Raw genomic sequence first — 19,012 nt, forward strand, 5'->3', positions numbered from 1 at the left:
ATGAACGTAAACCGATTCTGGGCACTGTTTACGAAGAAAATCAAAATGTTGGTGTTTTGATGAACTCTCTAACATTAGTTAATCTCACTGTCACATCCAAAACAAAATTAATCCCTAATGCGATTAATTAGTGCTAATTAATTAGGGATAAAATAAATAGTTTGGTAATTATTTTGATAAGGGGTGGTGTAAAGTGATTTCTAGTGACCTTTTTCGTCATCTAGCTATAGGCCCCAATTAAGTGGTATATGACCCAATTTAGCCAAGTTATTTTTCTTGTTGAATTCTCACGTTAGTCCAACTTTCTCCTTTCCTTCAATTCAATCCTTGTTTGACACAAGTAATGCGTGATTGACATCTTTGACCTTCTACTAATCAAAAGTTTTAAGCAACATTTATCAATTTTTGTAGGTATTTGTCATTTTCCGAACCCCTCAAAGTCCATGAATTAAGGACCGATAGTTATGTTGGATTGTACGAGTAATTGGAATATACTAAAACCAGTTGTCGACGTGTTACTTCAACAAATAATTCCAAGCGAGAGTCGACCGTGAAGGCATGAACCAACAAAAATCATATGGAAGCTTTTTTTTTTTTAAACGCGGTCAATGAACCTCACATTTTTTAAGTCAATGGTTCCAAATGTCTCACGAAATTACTTACTAGATGCACGGACCCTGATTGATAAGCACGGTATGCCATTTTATGGGTGCAAAATTTAAGCTCTTTGGAAGAAAATGTTAAGAGATTTAGAATAAAATGAAAAAAAATCAAATGATAATACATACAAATTAATTAATAATCGAAGATCATTATATTTCTATTAGATCATCAAATGCTTGCTCTTCAGCCAAAAAAACAAACAAACAAAAATGTTCACCAAACAAACACGACTCTTGCGATTGCAGCAGCATGATCTTGTATGGGCTATCAGCTACCATCAGCAAACACAAAAAAGAAAAAAAGTTCTCGATCGAACCTTATTATCCTCGTTAAATTGGGGGTCCCTAAAAACAATTAGGGACCCTGACCAATTTATATCCACACCAAAAAAATTTAGAGGTTCCGAAAGGTGGTGATTATACTATTTTACCCTTACTACTAAAAAACCAATTTACGCCCAATTCATTTTCTAAAACCAAAATCAGAAAACTCTCCTCCCCTCCCTTCCTTTCCTACCCGAGTTCCCCCCTCTCCTCCATTAAGGACAAAAAAAAAAAACATTTTTTTTTGTTGATTCATCGCAATCGTCGATACGAAATTTTTTAATTGATGATTAACTTTTTCTACAAACATGGCTCGAACCAATGAGTACAAAGGAAAGTTTGCTAACCCTAAATTGGGTCGTCACTCTGTAATTTCTTATGCCTAACGATTCTTCTTATGCATGTATACCCTATGAAAAATCGTTAAGATGTATGATGTTCTAATTAACGACCCTAATTCTGCTACTACAATTTTTTGGTCTAGATTTGGGTCGTTACTTCTGTAATCGAATCTATTGACGACCCTAACTCGACTAAGAACAGTCCCTCTGTCTTCAAAATTGAAAGTGTCGTCAGTAGATATATTTGAGTCGTCATTGAACTCTTTTGGTTTAGATTAGAGTCGTTACAATTAGATGACGATCCTAGTTGCAAAACAAAAATACTCACTGTCCAAAGTGTTAGAGTCGTTCCTGTATTAACCAAAAAACATAACTACTCTAGGTAACCTAGATAAAAAGGATCGTCAATCTGTACCACACTACCCTAACGATTTTTCATAACCTGGAAAAGTTACAGGTTTGAGTCGTTATTGCTAGTGTCAATATACTGACGACCCCATAAAGTCGTTAGGGTATACACACCCCGACTCTGACGACCCTTACACTGAGTTGTTCCATAGTGGGGATGATTTGACCACTTGGAGCAACAAACACACAAATCGAAGGGTACAAGATGTTTACCTGATTATTTTGAGTTTGGGGTTCCTCGTTTTGAGTGTTGGTTCCTTCATTTTGAGCAATTGGATCTTAATTTGCATCAATATTCATGGCTTCCTCTATCAACAACTCTATCAACAACTCTTCTCAACACACAAAAAATTTAACTCTTAAATCTGTTTTAACTAAAACAAACTAATTAACTTAACTAAACATTAACACTAATCATTTAGGGGCAGTTTAACCATTTCAAAAAATGGGATAAGGGATAACCCATATTTGCTATTTCATGACCCTTTTTGTCCTGTAGTGCAGGGTCCCTAATTGTTTTTAGGGACCCTTTTTTAATTATACCTGTGACAGGTACCATGAGAAGTAGTTTATGAGCCAAGCTGATGCATGTTGTCATAAGTTAACGATATCAGTTAATTTTCACATTTACAAGCTGATGCATATTAATTAATTTTTACTTTCAGCTAATTTTCTCTTTTACAAGCTGACGCATGTTAATTAATTTTTACTTTGAGTCTACTGGATGCCAAGAAAAATAAATATGGAAACTCTATGAATATCAATTTTCAAAATTTAGTGGGAACACCCCAACTAATCTAATCTAAATGCTTCAGAAAAAAAAAAAAAAAAAACTAATCAAATCTAAAGACCAGTTGAATTATAATATTAAGACATATGGGGTGAGAGAGAGATGGGGCTTTTAAAAATCCTTGTTGAGCAAGGAACTTCTTCTCTTGGTGTTTGCTACTAAATGCAATACTATATAAACAACAGAAGAATGAATAACCACCAGCAGCAGAAAAAGAAGAAAAAGATTCATTCCAACACACCAAAGTGGAAAACAAGCTAATCAGATCACCAAAGGTTCGGGAAAAACTCTTCTTCAGAACCCCTTCATTCATTTTCTGGTATTTGTTAATTTGAGTGTGATGACATGGTTATGTGGGTGCCACTCATCACCTTTCCTCTTTTCAATGGGTTCTTGTTTTTAGCTCTTGTTTTTATAATGCAAGGAATTTATACCAACTCTCGTCTTAAACTTAGTAATTCTTTAAACAGGAATTAAATTAGATCATGGGTTTCAAATGTATCATTTCCTTTTTGGGTTTCACTTGATTAGTACTACTTTCTACTCAAACTTTTCACTTCTGTTTTAATGTATGTTTCTCTGTTTCTTAATCTTTTTTTATGTTCATCCTTCTATTGCCTTTTTTCTGTTTGTTTGATTTCTAGTTACAGAGGGTTCATTGAATGTTTCAATTGAATATGTGGGTAGTCGATAAATTGATTGAAACCCTTTGATTGTTATATTCATTTTTCGAAATTTGATTCTGAAAAAATCTGACTTTTAAGTACCTTGTTTGTGTTTGCAGTTTTGGGCAAGGTTCAAATTTTTGATAGGAGATAGTGAGAGATATAGATAGGTTTTGCAGTGGGGAAAAAATGGCCGACGAGAGCGGCTTAAATGGTAATATAAATCACTACGGGGAGGCGACTGCATCGACGAGTCGGACTCCGGTAGAAGATGCAGAGAGGAAGAGTGAGCAAAGTGAAGAGAAGAAGGGTGAAGAAGAGGTTATTAATACTGTTCCATTTTACAAGCTGTTTGCGTTTGCCGATTCGAAAGATGTCATTCTCATAGTTGTTGGGACGATTGCTGCTATTGTTAATGGGGTAGCAATGCCCCTCATGACTGTTCTCCTTGGGGATTTGATTGATTCATTTGGACAATCAGACAACAAAAATACAGTTCGTGTAGTTTCCAAGGTATGTACTTTCTCATACTTGGTTTTAGCTAGTCTGTGTACCATTTCAGTTCCAATACTGAATGTCCTAGAAAATTAGTGTTAATTTTCTAACTGTGTGTATTTCAGGTAGCATTGAACTTTGTCTACTTGGGTATAGGATCTGGAGTGGCATCATTCTTCCGTAAGTACATTGAACTCCATTGAAATAAATCACTCAATTTGCTAAATAAGAAATCTGTAATTGTATACTGACAATCGTGTCTTCGTGCAGAGGTCGCTTGTTGGATGGTTACAGGAGAGAGGCAGGCTTCGCGAATCAGGAGTTTATATCTGAAAACTATATTGAGGCAAGATGTTGCTTTCTTTGATATGGAAACAAACACGGGAGAAGTCGTTGGAAGGATGTCTGGTGATACTGTTCTTATTCAAGATGCTATGGGTGAAAAGGTGGCTATCCGAAACTGTAGTTCAGCTTGCAGAATGTTTAAAATTCCATAAAGATTTACTAACTTATTGCTGATTCTTTTACAGGTGGGCAAGTTTATACAGCTAATTGCAACATTCATAGGAGGCTTTGTGATTGCTTTCCTCAAGGGATGGCTTCTGACCCTTGTGATGTTAACCTCTATTCCACCTATGGTCGCCTCGGGTGCGGCTATATCGATCATTGTAACCAAAATGGCATCTCGAGGACAAGCTGCTTACTCAGTAGCAGGGAATATCGTTGAACAAACAATCGGCTCAATCAGAACGGTGAGAGTTATTCTACACTTGACTGACTTTTCTGTTGTCTCATTTATTTCAACATGTGAAACAACTGGTTTTGTACAGGTTGCATCATTTACTGGGGAGAAACAAGCAGTCTCCAATTATAACAAATCTATAACAAAAGCTTACAAATCTGGTGTTCACGAGGGATTGGCTACGGGGTTAGGCCTTGGTGCAGTTATGTTTGTCATATTCGCCAGCTATGGTTTGGCTGTATGGTATGGTGGAAAATTGATTGTCGAGAAAGGCTACACTGGGGGAGATGTCATTAATGTTATTGTTGCTGTTTTGACTGGTTCCATGTGAGTTCCAATATGCTTCTCCCTCTTTACTTTTATTTTATCGACTAATTTTTTGACATTCATGTACATTTGTATTGTGATGGTCAGAAACTAGAAAGGGTGCACTTTTTAATCTTTTGGTGTTTCAACGTGTTCTCAGGTCTCTAGGTCAAGCATCTCCATGCTTTGGTGCGTTTGCCGCAGGACAAGCTGCAGCGTATAAAATGTTTGAGACAATTAATAGGAAGCCAGATATAGATTCTTATGACCCCAACGGACGCAAATTGGATGATATTCGTGGAGATATCGAGTTGAGAGATGTTCATTTCAGTTATCCTGCCAGAGCAGACGAGCAAATATTCAGTGGGTTTTCACTTTCTATAGCGAGTGGGACAACCGCAGCTTTAGTTGGACAGAGTGGAAGCGGGAAGTCGACAGTGATCAGTCTCATAGAGAGATTTTATGACCCACAATCTGGTGAAGTTCTCATAGATGGTATAAATCTCAAGGAGCTTCAGCTGAAATGGATCAGAGGGAAAATTGGTCTTGTCAGCCAGGAGCCAGTGTTGTTTGCATCTTCTATTAAAGAAAATATCGCCTATGGTAAAGAGGGTGCAACTATTGATGAAATCCGAGCTGCAGCTGAGCTAGCAAATGCTGCTAAATTCATAGATAAACTACCCCAGGTTCCAATTCTAATCATTCTCTTGTAAAATTACGCATTTATTTTATTATTTGATACAATAGGATTGAGCTATTGTAGTTGGTTCAATAGCATTTAGCAATTGACTACTTGCAGTACTGATTATTGTATATGTTACATTGCAGGGTCTAGATACCTTAGTTGGTGAACATGGAACTCAGATGTCAGGGGGACAGAAGCAGAGAGTGGCAATAGCTAGAGCTATATTGAAAGACCCGCGGATTCTTCTTCTAGATGAAGCTACAAGTGCACTTGATGCTGAGTCTGAGCATGTCGTGCAAGAAGCACTGGATAGAGTCATGGTCAACCGTACTACTGTAATTGTTGCTCATCGCCTAAGCACTGTTAGGAACGCCGATATGATAGCCGTTATTCATAGAGGGAAAATTGTTGAAAAAGGTACGCATCTCCTAAATTAGTCATGAATACTGTTATTAAGCCTGTGATAGAATATGAAACACCAGTTGTTAGGCCCTCAGGCTCCTTTTCTTTTATTGAGAAAGTGGTTGCAAACATACAAACTAACTTGACGTTTTCTGTCGACTTGACCAGGTTCACACACGGAACTCTTAAAGAATGATGATGGACCGTACTGCCAGCTTATACACCTACAAGAAATAAACAAAGCATCGGATCACCAAAATGGTTCAGAAAAACCAGAATTTTCAATGGAGTCAGGCAGGCAATCAAGTCAACGTCTCTCCCTGCTACGCTCAATAAGTCGTGGATCTTCTGGAGTTGGAAACAGCAGTCGGCACTCATTTCAAGTTGCATTTGGTGTACCCACGGGACTAAATGTACATGAAACTGTACCAACAGATGATCCTTCTCTTCCAACCCCTGCTCCTGAAGAAGCACCAGAAGTTCCATTACGTCGCCTGGCAGCTATCAACAAGCCCGAGATCCCCGTGCTACTACTTGGAATTATCGCTGCAGGGGTCAACGGAGTCATATTCCCAATGTTTGGCATACTCTTTTCGGGAATGATTAAAACATTCTTCGAGCCCCCTGCGGAGCTTAAGAAGGATGCTAGGTTCTGGGCTTTGATATTTGTTCTCCTCGCCACTGTTTCATTTTTCGCATCTGCAGCAAGAACATATTTCTTTTCTGTTGCCGGGTGTAGGTTAATCAAAAGAGTCCGATCAATGTGCTTTGAGAAGGTGCTTAACATGGAAGTAGGTTGGTTTGATGAGCCCGGAAACTCAAGTGGTGCAATTGGTGCAAGGCTCTCTGCAGATGCAGCAGCTGTCCGGAGCCTGGTTGGTGATGCACTTGCTCTGCTTGTACAGAATTTGGCAACAGCAATATCTGGTCTAATTATCGCCTTTGCAGCAAGCTGGGAACTGGCCCTCATAATTCTTGTTATGCTACCTCTAATTGGCGTTAATGGATATGTGCAAATGAAGTTCATGAAAGGTTTCAGCGGAGATGCAAAGGTTTGTTCCATCACTCTTCCCATACAAATGATGCATGACAATTGAAATAAAGCAGCGGTGATTTTAGTTACGAATGACAATCCATTTATGATGCTTCTACCTATGCTCCATGGTTTCTAATTTCAAGAAATACATTATGATTGTAAAATTTATCTTCTACTTGAAATGGTTGCAGATGATGTACGAGGAAGCAAGTCAAGTTGCTAACGACGCTGTCGGGAGTATAAGAACAGTCGCTTCCTTTTGTGCTGAAGAGAAGGTTATGGCTTTGTATAAAAAGAAATGTGAAGGTCCAGTTTCAGCTGGGATAAGGCTTGGATTGATTAGTGGGATTGGATTTGGTCTTTCTTTCTTCTTCTTGTTTTCCGTGTATGCAACCAGTTTCTATGCTGGAGCTCGATTTGTGGAGGCTGGAAGGATGTCATTCCCTGACGTTTTTCAGGTAAGGATTCCCTTGATAACTCTCAAAACCGCTCACGAAGATCTTAGAAAATAATAGTCGTATGTAAATGTGTTCTCATTTTCACTTTTTGCTATTTCACAGGTTTTCTTTGCGCTGACAATGACTGCAATTGGGATCTCTCAGTCGAGCTCTCTTGCACCAGATTCAAGCAAAGCAAAATCTTCTACTGCCTCAATTTTTGCTCTTCTTGACCGAGAATCAAAGATAGATGCAAGCGATGAGTCTGGATTGACATTAGAAAGTGTGAAAGGAGACATTGAGTTTCGGCACATCAGTTTTAAGTACCAGACAAGACCTGATGTTCAGATTTTCCGAGACCTCTGTTTGACTATTCGCGCCGGCAAGGTAACTCTTAATATAACTTATTTCTTAATTATCTCCTCTAAGGCTTGGGAAAATATAAAAAACTGGTTTTTGAAAGCGTGTCGAATTGGCGTTTGCTTTCCCTTTCCTTTGACATCTAACACTATGGTTCATACGTTTCAGACGGTTGCTCTAGTAGGAGAAAGTGGATGTGGGAAATCGACTGTTGTGTCGTTGTTGCAAAGATTTTATGACCCCGATTCTGGTCACATAACATTGGATGGAACTGAGATTCAGAAGCTTCAGTTGAGATGGCTCAGGCAGCAAATGGGTCTGGTTAGCCAAGAACCTGTGCTGTTCAATGACACTATCCGAGCCAACATTGCTTACGGAAAGAAAGGAGATGCCACCGAGGCTGAGATTATAGCTGCAGCAGAGTTGGCAAATGCTCATAAATTCATTAGTTCTCTGCAACAGGTTGGTCATTGCTTACCCATGTTTGTTTGTTTATTTGACTCAAGTCATCAATTTGTTTTTTCGTTCTTTAGATGATTGTGAAACTTATTTTTGCAAGTATGGAAATAAATTGCAGGGATACGATACAATAGTAGGGGAGCGAGGAATCCAATTATCAGGTGGGCAAAAACAAAGGGTGGCCATTGCACGCGCAATAGTAAAAGCACCAAAGATTCTACTATTAGACGAGGCAACCAGTGCACTGGACGCAGAATCAGAAAGAGTTGTTCAAGACGCATTGGACAAAGTCATGGTACACAGGACCACAATTGTAGTAGCCCACAGATTATCGACAATTAAGAACGCGGACGTAATTGCAGTTGTTAAAAATGGAGTCATCGCAGAGAAAGGAAAGCATGATGATCTGATCAAAATTGAGAACGGAGTTTATGCTTCTTTAGTAGCCCTGCACATGAGTGCAACTTAAACCATATGTTTCATCATCCTGTAATTTTTCTCCCATTTTTTTTTTCAAATTTTTGATGATGTAATTTTTCTTTTCCTTGTAAGTTCTCCGCAAATTTTATATAAGGTTTACTGGTATTGTAGTAATGTCTTTTTTTTGGTTTTTGGACCTATGTAACATGTAAAGCTGAAAATTTGTTGTATAAATTTACTACCCTACAATTAAATGAAATTAAGGAAAGAAAATTTTCATTTTCATTTTTTGTTTCTGTTTTGCATTCTATTTACCACACTCTACCCAATGTGGATTCCAAATTGAGCATCTTACTAGTTTTATAGTTTCCACGTTGAGAATTTTAACTGAATTTTTGAGATTATCAGAGAACTAGTAGTAATCATAGTGATTTCTTGTTGGTAGTCTTCGGAGTTGAAAATAGCCATAGGGGCCGCTAAAATCCAACAAGAAGATATGTTGCAGCTGGGAACTAGCAAAATCCGGCAAGAATTCCGGGTAAAACTAGCCATTGTAAAAGAAAAGATGTGCCTAACGGCTAACGTTCAGGTAACCATAACAGAACCCAGGAGGCGATAGGAAGAAAAGTGCGAAATATTTGCATTTGCAATGAGCCAGTGATGGTGCTGGCTCGATAATTGATTGGCATAGGTTGCAGTTATTATCAGTCTTATTAAAATTCCTGCGTATGCAAAATCTTGTGAAGATTCGTAGTTCAGTGTTTTTGCTTAGTACGTTTCTTTTGTCTATTTCAGATTTTAGAAAGGTAGGTAAATTATTTTTCCAAAGTTCTATGTTGACAATGAAATAGATAACCTTATTTTTTTTTGCTAAATTCTCACGTTCGTCCAACTTTCTCCTTTCCTTGTTTGTCACAAATAATGCGCCATTTCCAACTTTGACCTTCTTCTACTCAAAAGTTCATTTTTTTTTTTTTTTTGGTATTCGTCGTTTTCAAAACTCAAAACCTCCTGAAATCCATAACTCAGTCAGGATGGATGGATGGACGGATAGTAGGCCTAATTGGAATGTAAAACCGGTTGTCCACTACTGAACCTCACATTTTGTAAGTCAATGGTTCCAATGTCTCGCGAGATTTCTTACTGAATATACCCAAGAATTGTTAAGAATTAAAGCTCTTTGGAAGAATTTGTTTTAAATAAATTAAATTTTACTTGCGAACAAGTCTAACGGGAAGCTGGTTAAGCCAAGAAAAATATAAGATATTCGTTTTTAAAAGATTGTAAAAAAAACAGTTGAATGCTTAAACAGTCAATGGAGAGAGAGAGATGGGGCTTTCAAAAATCCTTGTCGAGCAAGGAACTTCATTCCTTGGTGTTTGCTACTAATATAAACAACACAAGAATGAGAAATTTCAGTAGCAACAGAAGAAGAAGAAGAAGAAGGACACTAGGATTCATTCTAACGCAACAAAGTGGATAACAAGCAGCTACATAAAGGTTTGGAAACACCCCTTTATTCAATTTTTGGTGTATTGAACTTGAGTATAATAACATAATTATGTGGGTGTTCTTGATATTCTCCAGATCTTAATCTTAGGTATATTCCACAGTTTCTTAATCTTCCTTTGCCTTGTTTCTATCTGTTTGATTTTTAGTTAATAGTGGGTCTTTATGGTTTCAGTTGAATATGTACTTAGTTCTGCTAATACTAGTAAATTGATTCAAACCCTTTGATTCTTTATTCACTTTTTGAATTTTGATATTGAAAATTTTACAGAAGTACCTTGTTTGATTTACCTAAGTACGTTTTGTTAGTGGGGAAAAAATGGCCGATGAGAGCGGCTTAAATGGTAATATAAACCAATACGGGGAGACGACTGCATCGACGAGTCAGACTCCAGTAGTAGAGATGGACAGGAAGGGTGAGCAAAGTGAAGAGAAGAATAAGGGTGAAAAAGAAATTATTAATACAATTTCATTTTACAAGCTGTTTGCATTTGCCGATTCGAAAGATGTCATGCTAATAGTTATTGGCTCGATTGCTGCTGTTGCTAATGGAGTAGCAATGCCCCTCATAACCATTCTCCTTGGTGATTTGGTAGATTCATTTGGACAATCAGACACCAAAGATACTGTTCGTGTAGTTTCCAAGGTATATTACATACTTGTCATAGCGTTTTACTTCCTCATACTACTTCGTTTTAGCTAGTTTGTGTACTATCGTTTCAATTCGAAAACGGTATGTGCTTGTAAATCAGAGTTAACTGTGTCTATTTCAGGTAGCATTGAATTTTGTCTACTTAGGTATAGGATCTGGAGTGGCATCATTCTTCCGTGAGTATATTGAACTTCTTCGAAATCAGTAACCACTCAATCTGCTAAAACAGAAATCTGTAATTGTACACTGACAATCATGTGTTCGTGCAGAGGTCGCTTGTTGGATGGTTACAGGGGAGAGGCAGGCTTCCCGAATTAGAAGTTTATACTTGAAAACTATATTGAGGCAAGATGTTGCTTTCTTTGATATGGAAACAAACACGGGAGAAGTCGTTGGAAGGATGTCGGGTGATACTGTTCTTATTCAGGATGCTATGGGTGAAAAGGTGTTTGGCTCTCTGAAACTGCTAACATTAGTTAGGCTCGGAGAATGTTTAAAGTTTTATAAAGAACAACTTACTTATTACCGGGTCTTTTACAGGTTGGCAAGTTTATACAACTAGTTGCAACATTCATAGGAGGCTTTGTGATTGCATTCATCAAGGGATGGCTTCTGACCCTTGTGATGTTAACCTCTATTCCACCGATGGTGGCATCGGCTGCGGCTATATCGATTGTTGTTTCCAAGATGGCATCTCGAGGCCAAGCTGCTTACTCAGTAGCAGGGAATGTTGTAGAACAAACAATCGGCTCTATCAGAACAGTGAGTACTATTCTTTACTAGAGTAATCACTTTTCTGCCGTATCAGTTCTTTCAACATGTGTAACAAGTGGTTTCTGTACAGGTTGCATCATTTACTGGGGAGAAACAAGCAGTCTCTAATTATGACAAATCTATAACAAAAGCTTATAAATCTGGTGTTCAAGAGGGATTGGCTACTGGGTTAGGCGTTGGTGCAGTTATGTTTGTCATGTTCGCTAGTTATGGTCTAGTTGTATGGTATGGTGGAAAATTGATTGTCGAGAAAGGCTACACCGGGGGAGATGTTATTAATGTTATGATTGCTGTTCTGACTGGTTCCATGTGAGTTACATATGCTTCTCCTTCACCTTTACTTTTATTATATCTGAACCCATTGTCGTTTTACATACTGTATTGTGATGGTCGGAAACTAAAAAGGGTGCACTTGTTAATCTTTTGGTGTTTCAACATGTTTTCAGGTCTCTTGGTCAGGCATCTCCATGCTTTGGTGCGTTTGCCGCAGGACAAGCAGCTGCATATAAAATGTTTGAGACAATTAATAGGAAGCCAGATATAGATTCTTATGACCCCAATGGACGCAAATTGGATGATATTCGTGGAGATATCGAGTTGAGAGACGTTCATTTCAGTTATCCTGCCAGAGCAGACGAGCAAATATTTAGCGGGTTTTCACTCTCTATAGAGAGTGGGACAACTGCAGCTTTAGTTGGACAGAGTGGAAGCGGGAAATCGACAGTAATCAGTCTCATTGAGAGATTTTATGATCCACAAGTTGGTGAAATTCTCATAGATGGTATAAATCTCAAGGAGTTCCAGCTGAAATGGATCAGAGGGAAAATTGGTCTAGTCAGCCAGGAACCGGTGTTGTTTGCAGCTTCCATTAAAGAAAATATCGCCTATGGAAAAGAGGGTGCGACAATTGAAGAAATCAGAGCTGCAGCTGAGTTAGCAAATGCTGCTAAATTTATAGATAAACTACCCCAGGTTCCAATTCTCATCATTCTCTTGTGAATTTACGCATTTATATTATCAGTCGATTCAAAAGGATTGAGCTTTATAATACCTGCAGTGGTATTAATTTATATTTTACATTTGCAGGGTTTAGATACCTTAGTTGGTGAACACGGTACTCAGATGTCAGGAGGACAGAAGCAGAGAGTGGCAATAGCTAGAGCTATATTGAAAGACCCGCGAATCCTGCTTCTAGATGAAGCTACAAGTGCACTTGATGCTGAGTCTGAGCATGTTGTGCAAGAAGCGCTGGATAGAGTCATGGTCAACCAAACAACTGTAATTGTTGCTCATCGTCTAAGTACAGTCAGAAATGCCGATATGATAGCCGTTATTCATAGAGGGAAGATTGTTGAAAAAGGTATACATCTCCTAACATTAATCATGAATGCTAAAGCCTGTTATAGGATATCCACTGTTTACAATTTCAGTAGTCTTATTCTGAGCCTGTTATATTTTCATTATCTGGGATCGAAATGGCTAAAATTTGTTTATTTGCCGTGTTTGAGGGACAAAAAGAGAGTCTGCCGTGTTTCTGAACAGGAAACCCCAGTGTTAAGCCCTCAGGCTCCTTTTTTTATATTGAGCAAGTGGTTTGCAAATGTACAAACTAACTTGATGTTTTCCGTCAAACTGGCCAGGTTCACACACAGAGCTCTTAAAGAATGATGACGGACCATATTGCCAGCTTATACACCTACAAGAAATAAATAAAGCATCAGATCACCAAAATGGTTCAGATAAACCAGAACTTTCAATGGAGTCTGGCAGACAATCAAGCCAACGTGTCTCCCTCCCACAGTCAATAAGTCGTGGATCTTCAGGAGTTGGAAACAGCAGTCGGCACTCATTCCAAGCTTCATTTGGTGTACCTGCAGGACTAAATGTACACGAAACTGTACCAGCAGAGGATCCTTCTCTTCAAGTCCCTCTAACCAAAGAAACGCCAGAAGTTCCATTGCGTCGCCTGGCTTATATGAACAAGCCCGAGATCCCCGTGCTACTACTTGGAGTGATTGCTGCAGGGATTAACGGAGTCGTATTCCCAATGTTTGGCATACTATTTTCGGGAATGATCAAAACATTCTTTCAGCCCCCTGAGCAGCTTAAGAAGGATGCTAGGTTTTGGGCTTTGATATTTCTTCTCCTCGCCACTGTTTCACTTTTTGCATCTTCAGCAAGTACATATCTCTTTGCTATTGCGGGGTGTAGGTTAATCAAAAGAGTCCGGTCAATGTGCTTTGAGAAGGTGCTTTACATGGAAGTAGGTTGGTTTGATGAACCTGAAAACTCAAGTGGTGCAATTGGTGCAAGGCTCTCTGCAGATGCAGCAGCTGTTCGGAGCATTGTTGGAGATGCCCTTGCTCTGCTTGTGCAGAATTTCGCAACAGCAATAGCCGGTCTAATTATTGCCTTTACAGCAAGCTGGGAATTGGCCCTCATAATTCTTGCTATGCTACCTCTGGTAGGCGTTAGTGGATATGTACAAATGAAGTTCATGACGGGTTTCAGTGCAGATGCAAAGGTTCATTTCATTACTCAGATACTCTTTTATACAAATGATGCTTCTATCTATGCTGCATACTTTTCTAATTTCAAGCAAAATAAATTTGTCTTCTACTAAGTTAGACTCGGAATGGTTGTAGCTGATGTATGAGGAAGCAAGTCAAGTTGCTAACGACGCTGTTGGGAGTATAAGAACAGTCGCTTCCTTTTGTGCTGAAGAAAAGGTGATGGCCTTGTACAAAAAGAAATGCGAAGGTCCAGTTTCAGCTGGGATAAGGGTTGGCATGATTAGTGGGATTGGATTTGGGCTTTCTTTCTTTTTGTTGTTTGCTGTATATGCAACCAGTTTCTATGCAGGAGCTCGGTTTGTTGAGGCTGGAAGGATATCTTTCACTGACGTTTTTCAAGTAAGGATTCCCTTGATCTCTCAAAACCATTCTCCAATATTTTAGACAATAACAGTTGCTCATAAATGTGTTCTCATTTTCATGTGTTGCTATTTCATAGGTTTTCTTTGCTCTCACAGTGGCTGCAATTGGGATATCTCAATCAAGCTCCCTTGCACCAGATTCAAGTAAAGCAAAAACTTCCACTGCCTCTATATTTGCTATTCTTGACCGAGAATCAAAGATAGATGCAGGCGATGAGTCCGGGATGACATTAGATAATGTGAAGGGTGACATTGAGTTTCGGCACATCAGCTTTAAGTACCACACAAGACCCGACGTTCAGATTTTCCGAGACCTCTGTTTGAGTATTCGTTCCGGCAAGGTAACTCTTTATACAACCTATTACTAGATGTCAGTGAAACATCTATGTTCCCATTCACATCTGACACTATGGTTATTTTGTTTCAGACGGTTGCTCTAGTAGGAGAAAGTGGGTGTGGAAAATCGACTGTTGTGTCGTTGTTGCAAAGATTTTATGACCCCGATTCTGGTCACATAACGTTGGATGGAACTGAGATTCAGAAGTTTCAGTTGAGGTGGCTCAGGCAACAAATGGGTCTGGTTAGCCAAGAACCTGTGTTGTTTAATGACACAATCCGAGCCAACATTGCTTATGGAAAGAAAGGAGATGCAACTGAGGCAGAGATCTTGGCTGCAGCAGAGTTAGCAAATGCCCATAACTTCATTAGTGCGCTGCAACAGGTTGTCCACTGCTTACCCATGTTTGTTTGTTTATTTGGACCAAGTCATCAATTTGTTTTTAGTTGTTTCTATGATTATAATTATAAAACTCATGGTTGCAAGTATGGGAAAAAAAATGCAGGGATACGACACAATAGTAGGAGAACGTGGAATTCAACTATCAGGTGGGCAAAAACAAAGGGTGGCCATTGCACGCGCAATAGTAAAAACACCAAAGATTCTACTATTAGACGAGGCAACCAGTGCACTGGACGCAGAATCTGAAAGAGTTGTACAAGACGCATTGGACAAAGTCATGGTACATAGGACCACAATTGTAGTTGCCCACAGACTATCGACAATTAAGAACGCGGACGTAATTGCAGTTGTTAAAAATGGAGTCATAGCAGAGAAAGGAAATCATGATGATCTGATCAAAATTGAGAATGGAGTTTATGCTTCTTTCGTAGCTCTACACATGAGTGTAACTTAAACTGCGTGTGCCGTCATCCTGTAATTTTTCTTCCATTTTTGTTTTCAAATTTTTTGGTGATGTAATTTTTCTTTTCCTTTCAAGTTTTCCACCAAATTATATATATAAGGTTTAATGAGATTGTAGTAATGTATGTTTGGTCTTTGGACCTATGTTACATGTAAAGCTGAAAAATTGTTGTATAAATTCAAATCAAATGAAGTAAAAGATGATTTTTTTTTTTTTCGTTTTCCCTATTTCCATCCCACTTCTCCGCTTCCTCATCCTTCACAATTTTTAAAATCAATTTATTTTTCAATTCTGTTTTGTTCCAAGTACCACCTATAAAAGTCAAATTTATTTTAACTATTCCTATTACAGTAAAAAATCTATATATTGATATTCCATATATTAATAAACTCTCTCTCTATATATTAATAAAAAATCATGATCCTAACTTGGACCAGTTATAAATATTAATAAATTCCATATTTTAATATTAATAGATTTTTCTAGTCCCACCATAAGGAATTTACTTCCATATATTAATATAATCGACATAATCGGGAAACTATAGATCTTGTTACATCAAAATTTAAGATAAAGAAAAATACGTATCTATATTTTTTTTGAGAAGATGATGTAATTTTTTGGATTATTATCGCATCTTTTGATTTCCGTATGCGTAAGACCTCGTAACTATGTGCACCTTCTTGTTGAAGCCAAAATAACTTGTCGAGCAATTTTTTTTCCGGTATACCTCCATATGTTAATAATTTTGTTAAGTCCCAAGGCTATTAATATATGAAATTTTTACCGTACCACTTTTATTATCTTCTTGTTCATTGATTTTTCTTTTTCATAGTTGTTCATAGATAAATGACTAGTTCGTCATGCCGTATTACCAAAAATCAGTCTTATCTGTGAATGAAAAGTTCATCTTCTAATACAATATAAAAATTTATTGTTTTTTTTTCCCGGAGAGATTAATATCTAATGTCAACTAACAAGTTTTTAAAAAAATAACCAGTCAACTTAATGTGAACAACTTGTTCTTCATCACAGTAAAATAAATCGAATCGAATTTGAACCACTATCAGGTTTAGATTTGAAGTTTTTTTTGAATTTTATTTTGCTTGAAAAGTTACAGTAGATACTCTATAAATTAATGTTGTTGGGCCCAACAAAATTTATTAATTAAGTTAGGTATTATTTAACCAATAAATTGACAATTATTAATTTAGATATAATATCTAAGGAGTATTCTTAAGTCTTACAAGAAACTGGTTGGGAGTCTAGCAACAAGCTGAGCTCCCACACCCTTCTGAATAGCAATACATATCCTATGAAATAAAGAACTACCCAATTAATCAATTAAATTTCAAGTTTCAAAAGAAAAAAAAAAGAGAACTACCCAGTTTGCCATGTAGATATTAATTAATATTTTATTAATTTATAGATAAATTTATTATCAAATAATTATTTTCTAAATACTATGTAATACTAAAATTTTCAAAGCATCGTTCAATCTCCCACTTTGCTTCATTATTAAATATATATATCAATTAAGTACCCAATTTATAAAGATGGGAAATTGGGGGATTCTCCAACTTTTATTGCAGTCTTTTTTTTTTTGGTTGGAAGTCACATTTCAATTCATTCAAACTAAAACAATGATTACATGATCGCTTACAAGATTATCAAAAACACCAAAATACAATATAATCAAAACCCAAATACAAATGATGACACCAATTGCAAGTACATCGTGAAGAGAAAGAGGCATGAACCGCAAAGATATCCAATTTTTGTAGATGTAGTAGTGATGAATGATGGTGTGAACCGGAAACAACTCCGACCATTTAAAATAATTATCTTCTTCGATAAGAGATGCTCCAAATGAAATGAAATATTTTGCCCAAAATCTTGTAGATCCAAAAGAATCCGGGTGCCCTAAATCCCTCTTGTTGAAGACGAATCCAAAGCGACGCCAAGAAGAATCGTTGATGTTCTTGATAAATCGAGAATACCAAGCCAAAAAACACCATGAAGGTTTGAAAGAATCGCTATTAAAGCGAAGAGAAAATCGTCCAAAAGACGAAGAAAAGATTGCCCAAACAGCGAAGAAATGTGTCCATAGACACAAAAAAAATAAAAATAAAACCTAAAAACACATATTAGATTATTCTTATTCATAAAAAATTAAAAAATTAAGTTGCTTTTGGATTCTTGTTTTCTTTCCTTCTTCGTCTTTGCTTTCCTTTTATATCACTTTTTCTCTTCTTGTAGCTTCGCTCTATATCTGAAAAGAATCGAAAAAATACCAAAGGCGTAAAAGAAAACAAAAAATAAATAAAGAAATCTAAAACCTAAAAACAAGTACGCGTCGGCGGTGCCAAAAATTGATATGATTGTAGAAGTGTTAAATAAGGTTGTCGTTCACTCGGACTCGTAAAGGTTTGATTTAAGACTTAAAAATAGAAATCGTTAAAAATAAAGAAATATATACAAAGGATTGTCACAATATCGAGAGAATTGAGACTCGGGAGGCCACCATTAACCACAATCAATTGGTTCAAATAATGACTCAAAACAATTCTAGCTCTTTTGTAGACTCTATCTTTTGCCAAGGTAGATTTTATAAGTCATTAATTGTAAATCACAAGCATGGTACATCAATAGATCTAAGTCTAAGCATACACCATCAAACGAAATCACAAATAATTAATAAAAATCATACATCAATTAAATCAATGCAACAAGTCATAGAAAATCGATTATATAGTTACCAAATGATTGTGAAGTTTATAAGCGTTAGAGAAGTCATTGTTACAATTTAATAAGATTGTAGCAGAACGATGGTTTGCTGGTGTAGCAGAATATGTGAATGTCTGTGTTCGTCAATGTTCTTCGTCTTCTTCTTCAGCATCAGCAGAGATGATTTCTGCACTTCTTCTTCTCTGCTCTGCAACCTTGGTTTCTTCCCCCGAACTCCGGATTACACTCTATGGAACTCATATCACCTCTTATATACACCTCAGGCCCCTCGAAAATCTCTTCACAATGAAGCTTCTTTATTCTTTTTGTCAAGCATTATTCTCGGGAATATCTTTTCTCACCTTTTATTCACGCTCCTCTTCCCTTGTTTATCTCCACTTCCAGGGGCGGAGCCAAGGTTGACTAACCCCGGCTCTAACCCCCCTAAATTCCAACAATCATGTAGAAACTCCTTCAAAATTCGTACTATTTTATGAATCTAGCCCACCTTGTGCTTGGTATTTAGTCCACTAAGTCCAACATATTTCTATTTTTTTTAGCCCCTCTTAATCTTAGTCTCTGGCTCTGCCACTGCCCACTTCCCTGATAATCAAATTCTCGAGAATATCTTCTCCTCTCATTCTACGTAACATCCATAAACATCTAAAATCATTCCCGTAA

The 19,012-nt window shown here is 37.4% G+C and overlaps 2 protein-coding genes across 7 annotated transcripts; both read left to right on the forward strand.

The window, feature by feature from the left end:
* Positions 1 to 2,636: 2,636 nt before the first annotated feature.
* On the forward strand, positions 2,637 to 8,800 carry LOC113358016 (ABC transporter B family member 11-like). 4 transcript variants are annotated; one of them, XM_026601516.1, is made up of 13 exons: positions 2,637 to 2,800; positions 3,310 to 3,703; positions 3,811 to 3,865; positions 3,956 to 4,131; positions 4,216 to 4,437; positions 4,516 to 4,754; positions 4,894 to 5,419; positions 5,562 to 5,835; positions 5,989 to 6,872; positions 7,048 to 7,314; positions 7,417 to 7,680; positions 7,822 to 8,115; positions 8,231 to 8,581. In XM_026601516.1, the coding sequence occupies exons 2-13, from the start codon at positions 3,380 to 3,382 to the stop codon at positions 8,579 to 8,581; spliced, it is 3,876 nt and encodes a 1,291-aa protein (XP_026457301.1). In that variant the 5' UTR covers positions 2,637 to 2,800; positions 3,310 to 3,379. The 4 variants fall into 4 exon arrangements, with proteins under 4 accessions (XP_026457301.1, XP_026457303.1, XP_026457302.1 ...); XM_026601518.1 differs by lacking the exon at positions 2,637 to 2,800 and adding an exon at positions 2,826 to 2,844; XM_026601517.1 differs by lacking the exon at positions 2,637 to 2,800 and adding an exon at positions 2,940 to 3,094.
* A 1,014-nt stretch (positions 8,801 to 9,814) lies between these two features.
* LOC113358014 (ABC transporter B family member 11-like) lies at positions 9,815 to 15,820 on the forward strand. 3 transcript variants are annotated; one of them, XM_026601513.1, is made up of 13 exons: positions 9,843 to 10,032; positions 10,351 to 10,687; positions 10,815 to 10,869; positions 10,963 to 11,138; positions 11,234 to 11,455; positions 11,538 to 11,776; positions 11,914 to 12,439; positions 12,554 to 12,827; positions 13,108 to 13,991; positions 14,113 to 14,379; positions 14,480 to 14,743; positions 14,830 to 15,123; positions 15,245 to 15,820. In XM_026601513.1, exons 2-13 carry the CDS (start codon positions 10,361 to 10,363, stop codon positions 15,593 to 15,595), a joined length of 3,879 nt encoding a protein of 1,292 aa, XP_026457298.1. In that variant the 5' UTR covers positions 9,843 to 10,032; positions 10,351 to 10,360; the 3' UTR covers positions 15,596 to 15,820. The 3 variants fall into 3 exon arrangements, with proteins under 3 accessions (XP_026457299.1, XP_026457298.1, XP_026457297.1); XM_026601512.1 differs by having other exon boundaries at positions 9,844 to 10,032; positions 10,313 to 10,687; XM_026601514.1 differs by lacking the exons at positions 14,830 to 15,123; positions 15,245 to 15,820 and having other exon boundaries at positions 9,815 to 10,032; positions 10,313 to 10,687; positions 14,499 to 14,737.
* The last annotated feature ends 3,192 nt before the right edge of the window (positions 15,821 to 19,012 follow it).

This window comes from Papaver somniferum, chromosome 3 (genome assembly GCF_003573695.1).
Source record: "Papaver somniferum cultivar HN1 chromosome 3, ASM357369v1, whole genome shotgun sequence".
NCBI classification, from domain to species: domain Eukaryota; kingdom Viridiplantae; phylum Streptophyta; class Magnoliopsida; order Ranunculales; family Papaveraceae; genus Papaver; species Papaver somniferum.

What these genes read in the sequence shown, in the direction of transcription:
- LOC113358016 (XM_026601516.1), top strand. Translation starts at nt 3,380, where the DNA reads ATGGCCGACGAGAGCGGCTTAAATGGTAATATAAATCACTACGGGGAG. An exon ending in GTTTCAGCGGAGATGCAAAG is followed by an intron (nt 6,873 to 7,047) that starts GTTTGTTCCATC and finishes AAATGGTTGCAG; the next exon opens with ATGATGTACGAGGAAGCAAG. An exon ending in TGACTATTCGCGCCGGCAAG is followed by an intron (nt 7,681 to 7,821) that starts GTAACTCTTAAT and finishes CATACGTTTCAG; the next exon opens with ACGGTTGCTCTAGTAGGAGA.
- LOC113358014 (XM_026601513.1), top strand. Translation starts at nt 10,361, where the DNA reads ATGGCCGATGAGAGCGGCTTAAATGGTAATATAAACCAATACGGGGAG. An exon ending in CAATCGGCTCTATCAGAACA is followed by an intron (nt 11,456 to 11,537) that starts GTGAGTACTATT and finishes GTTTCTGTACAG; the next exon opens with GTTGCATCATTTACTGGGGA. An exon ending in AGGGAAGATTGTTGAAAAAG is followed by an intron (nt 12,828 to 13,107) that starts GTATACATCTCC and finishes CAAACTGGCCAG; the next exon opens with GTTCACACACAGAGCTCTTA.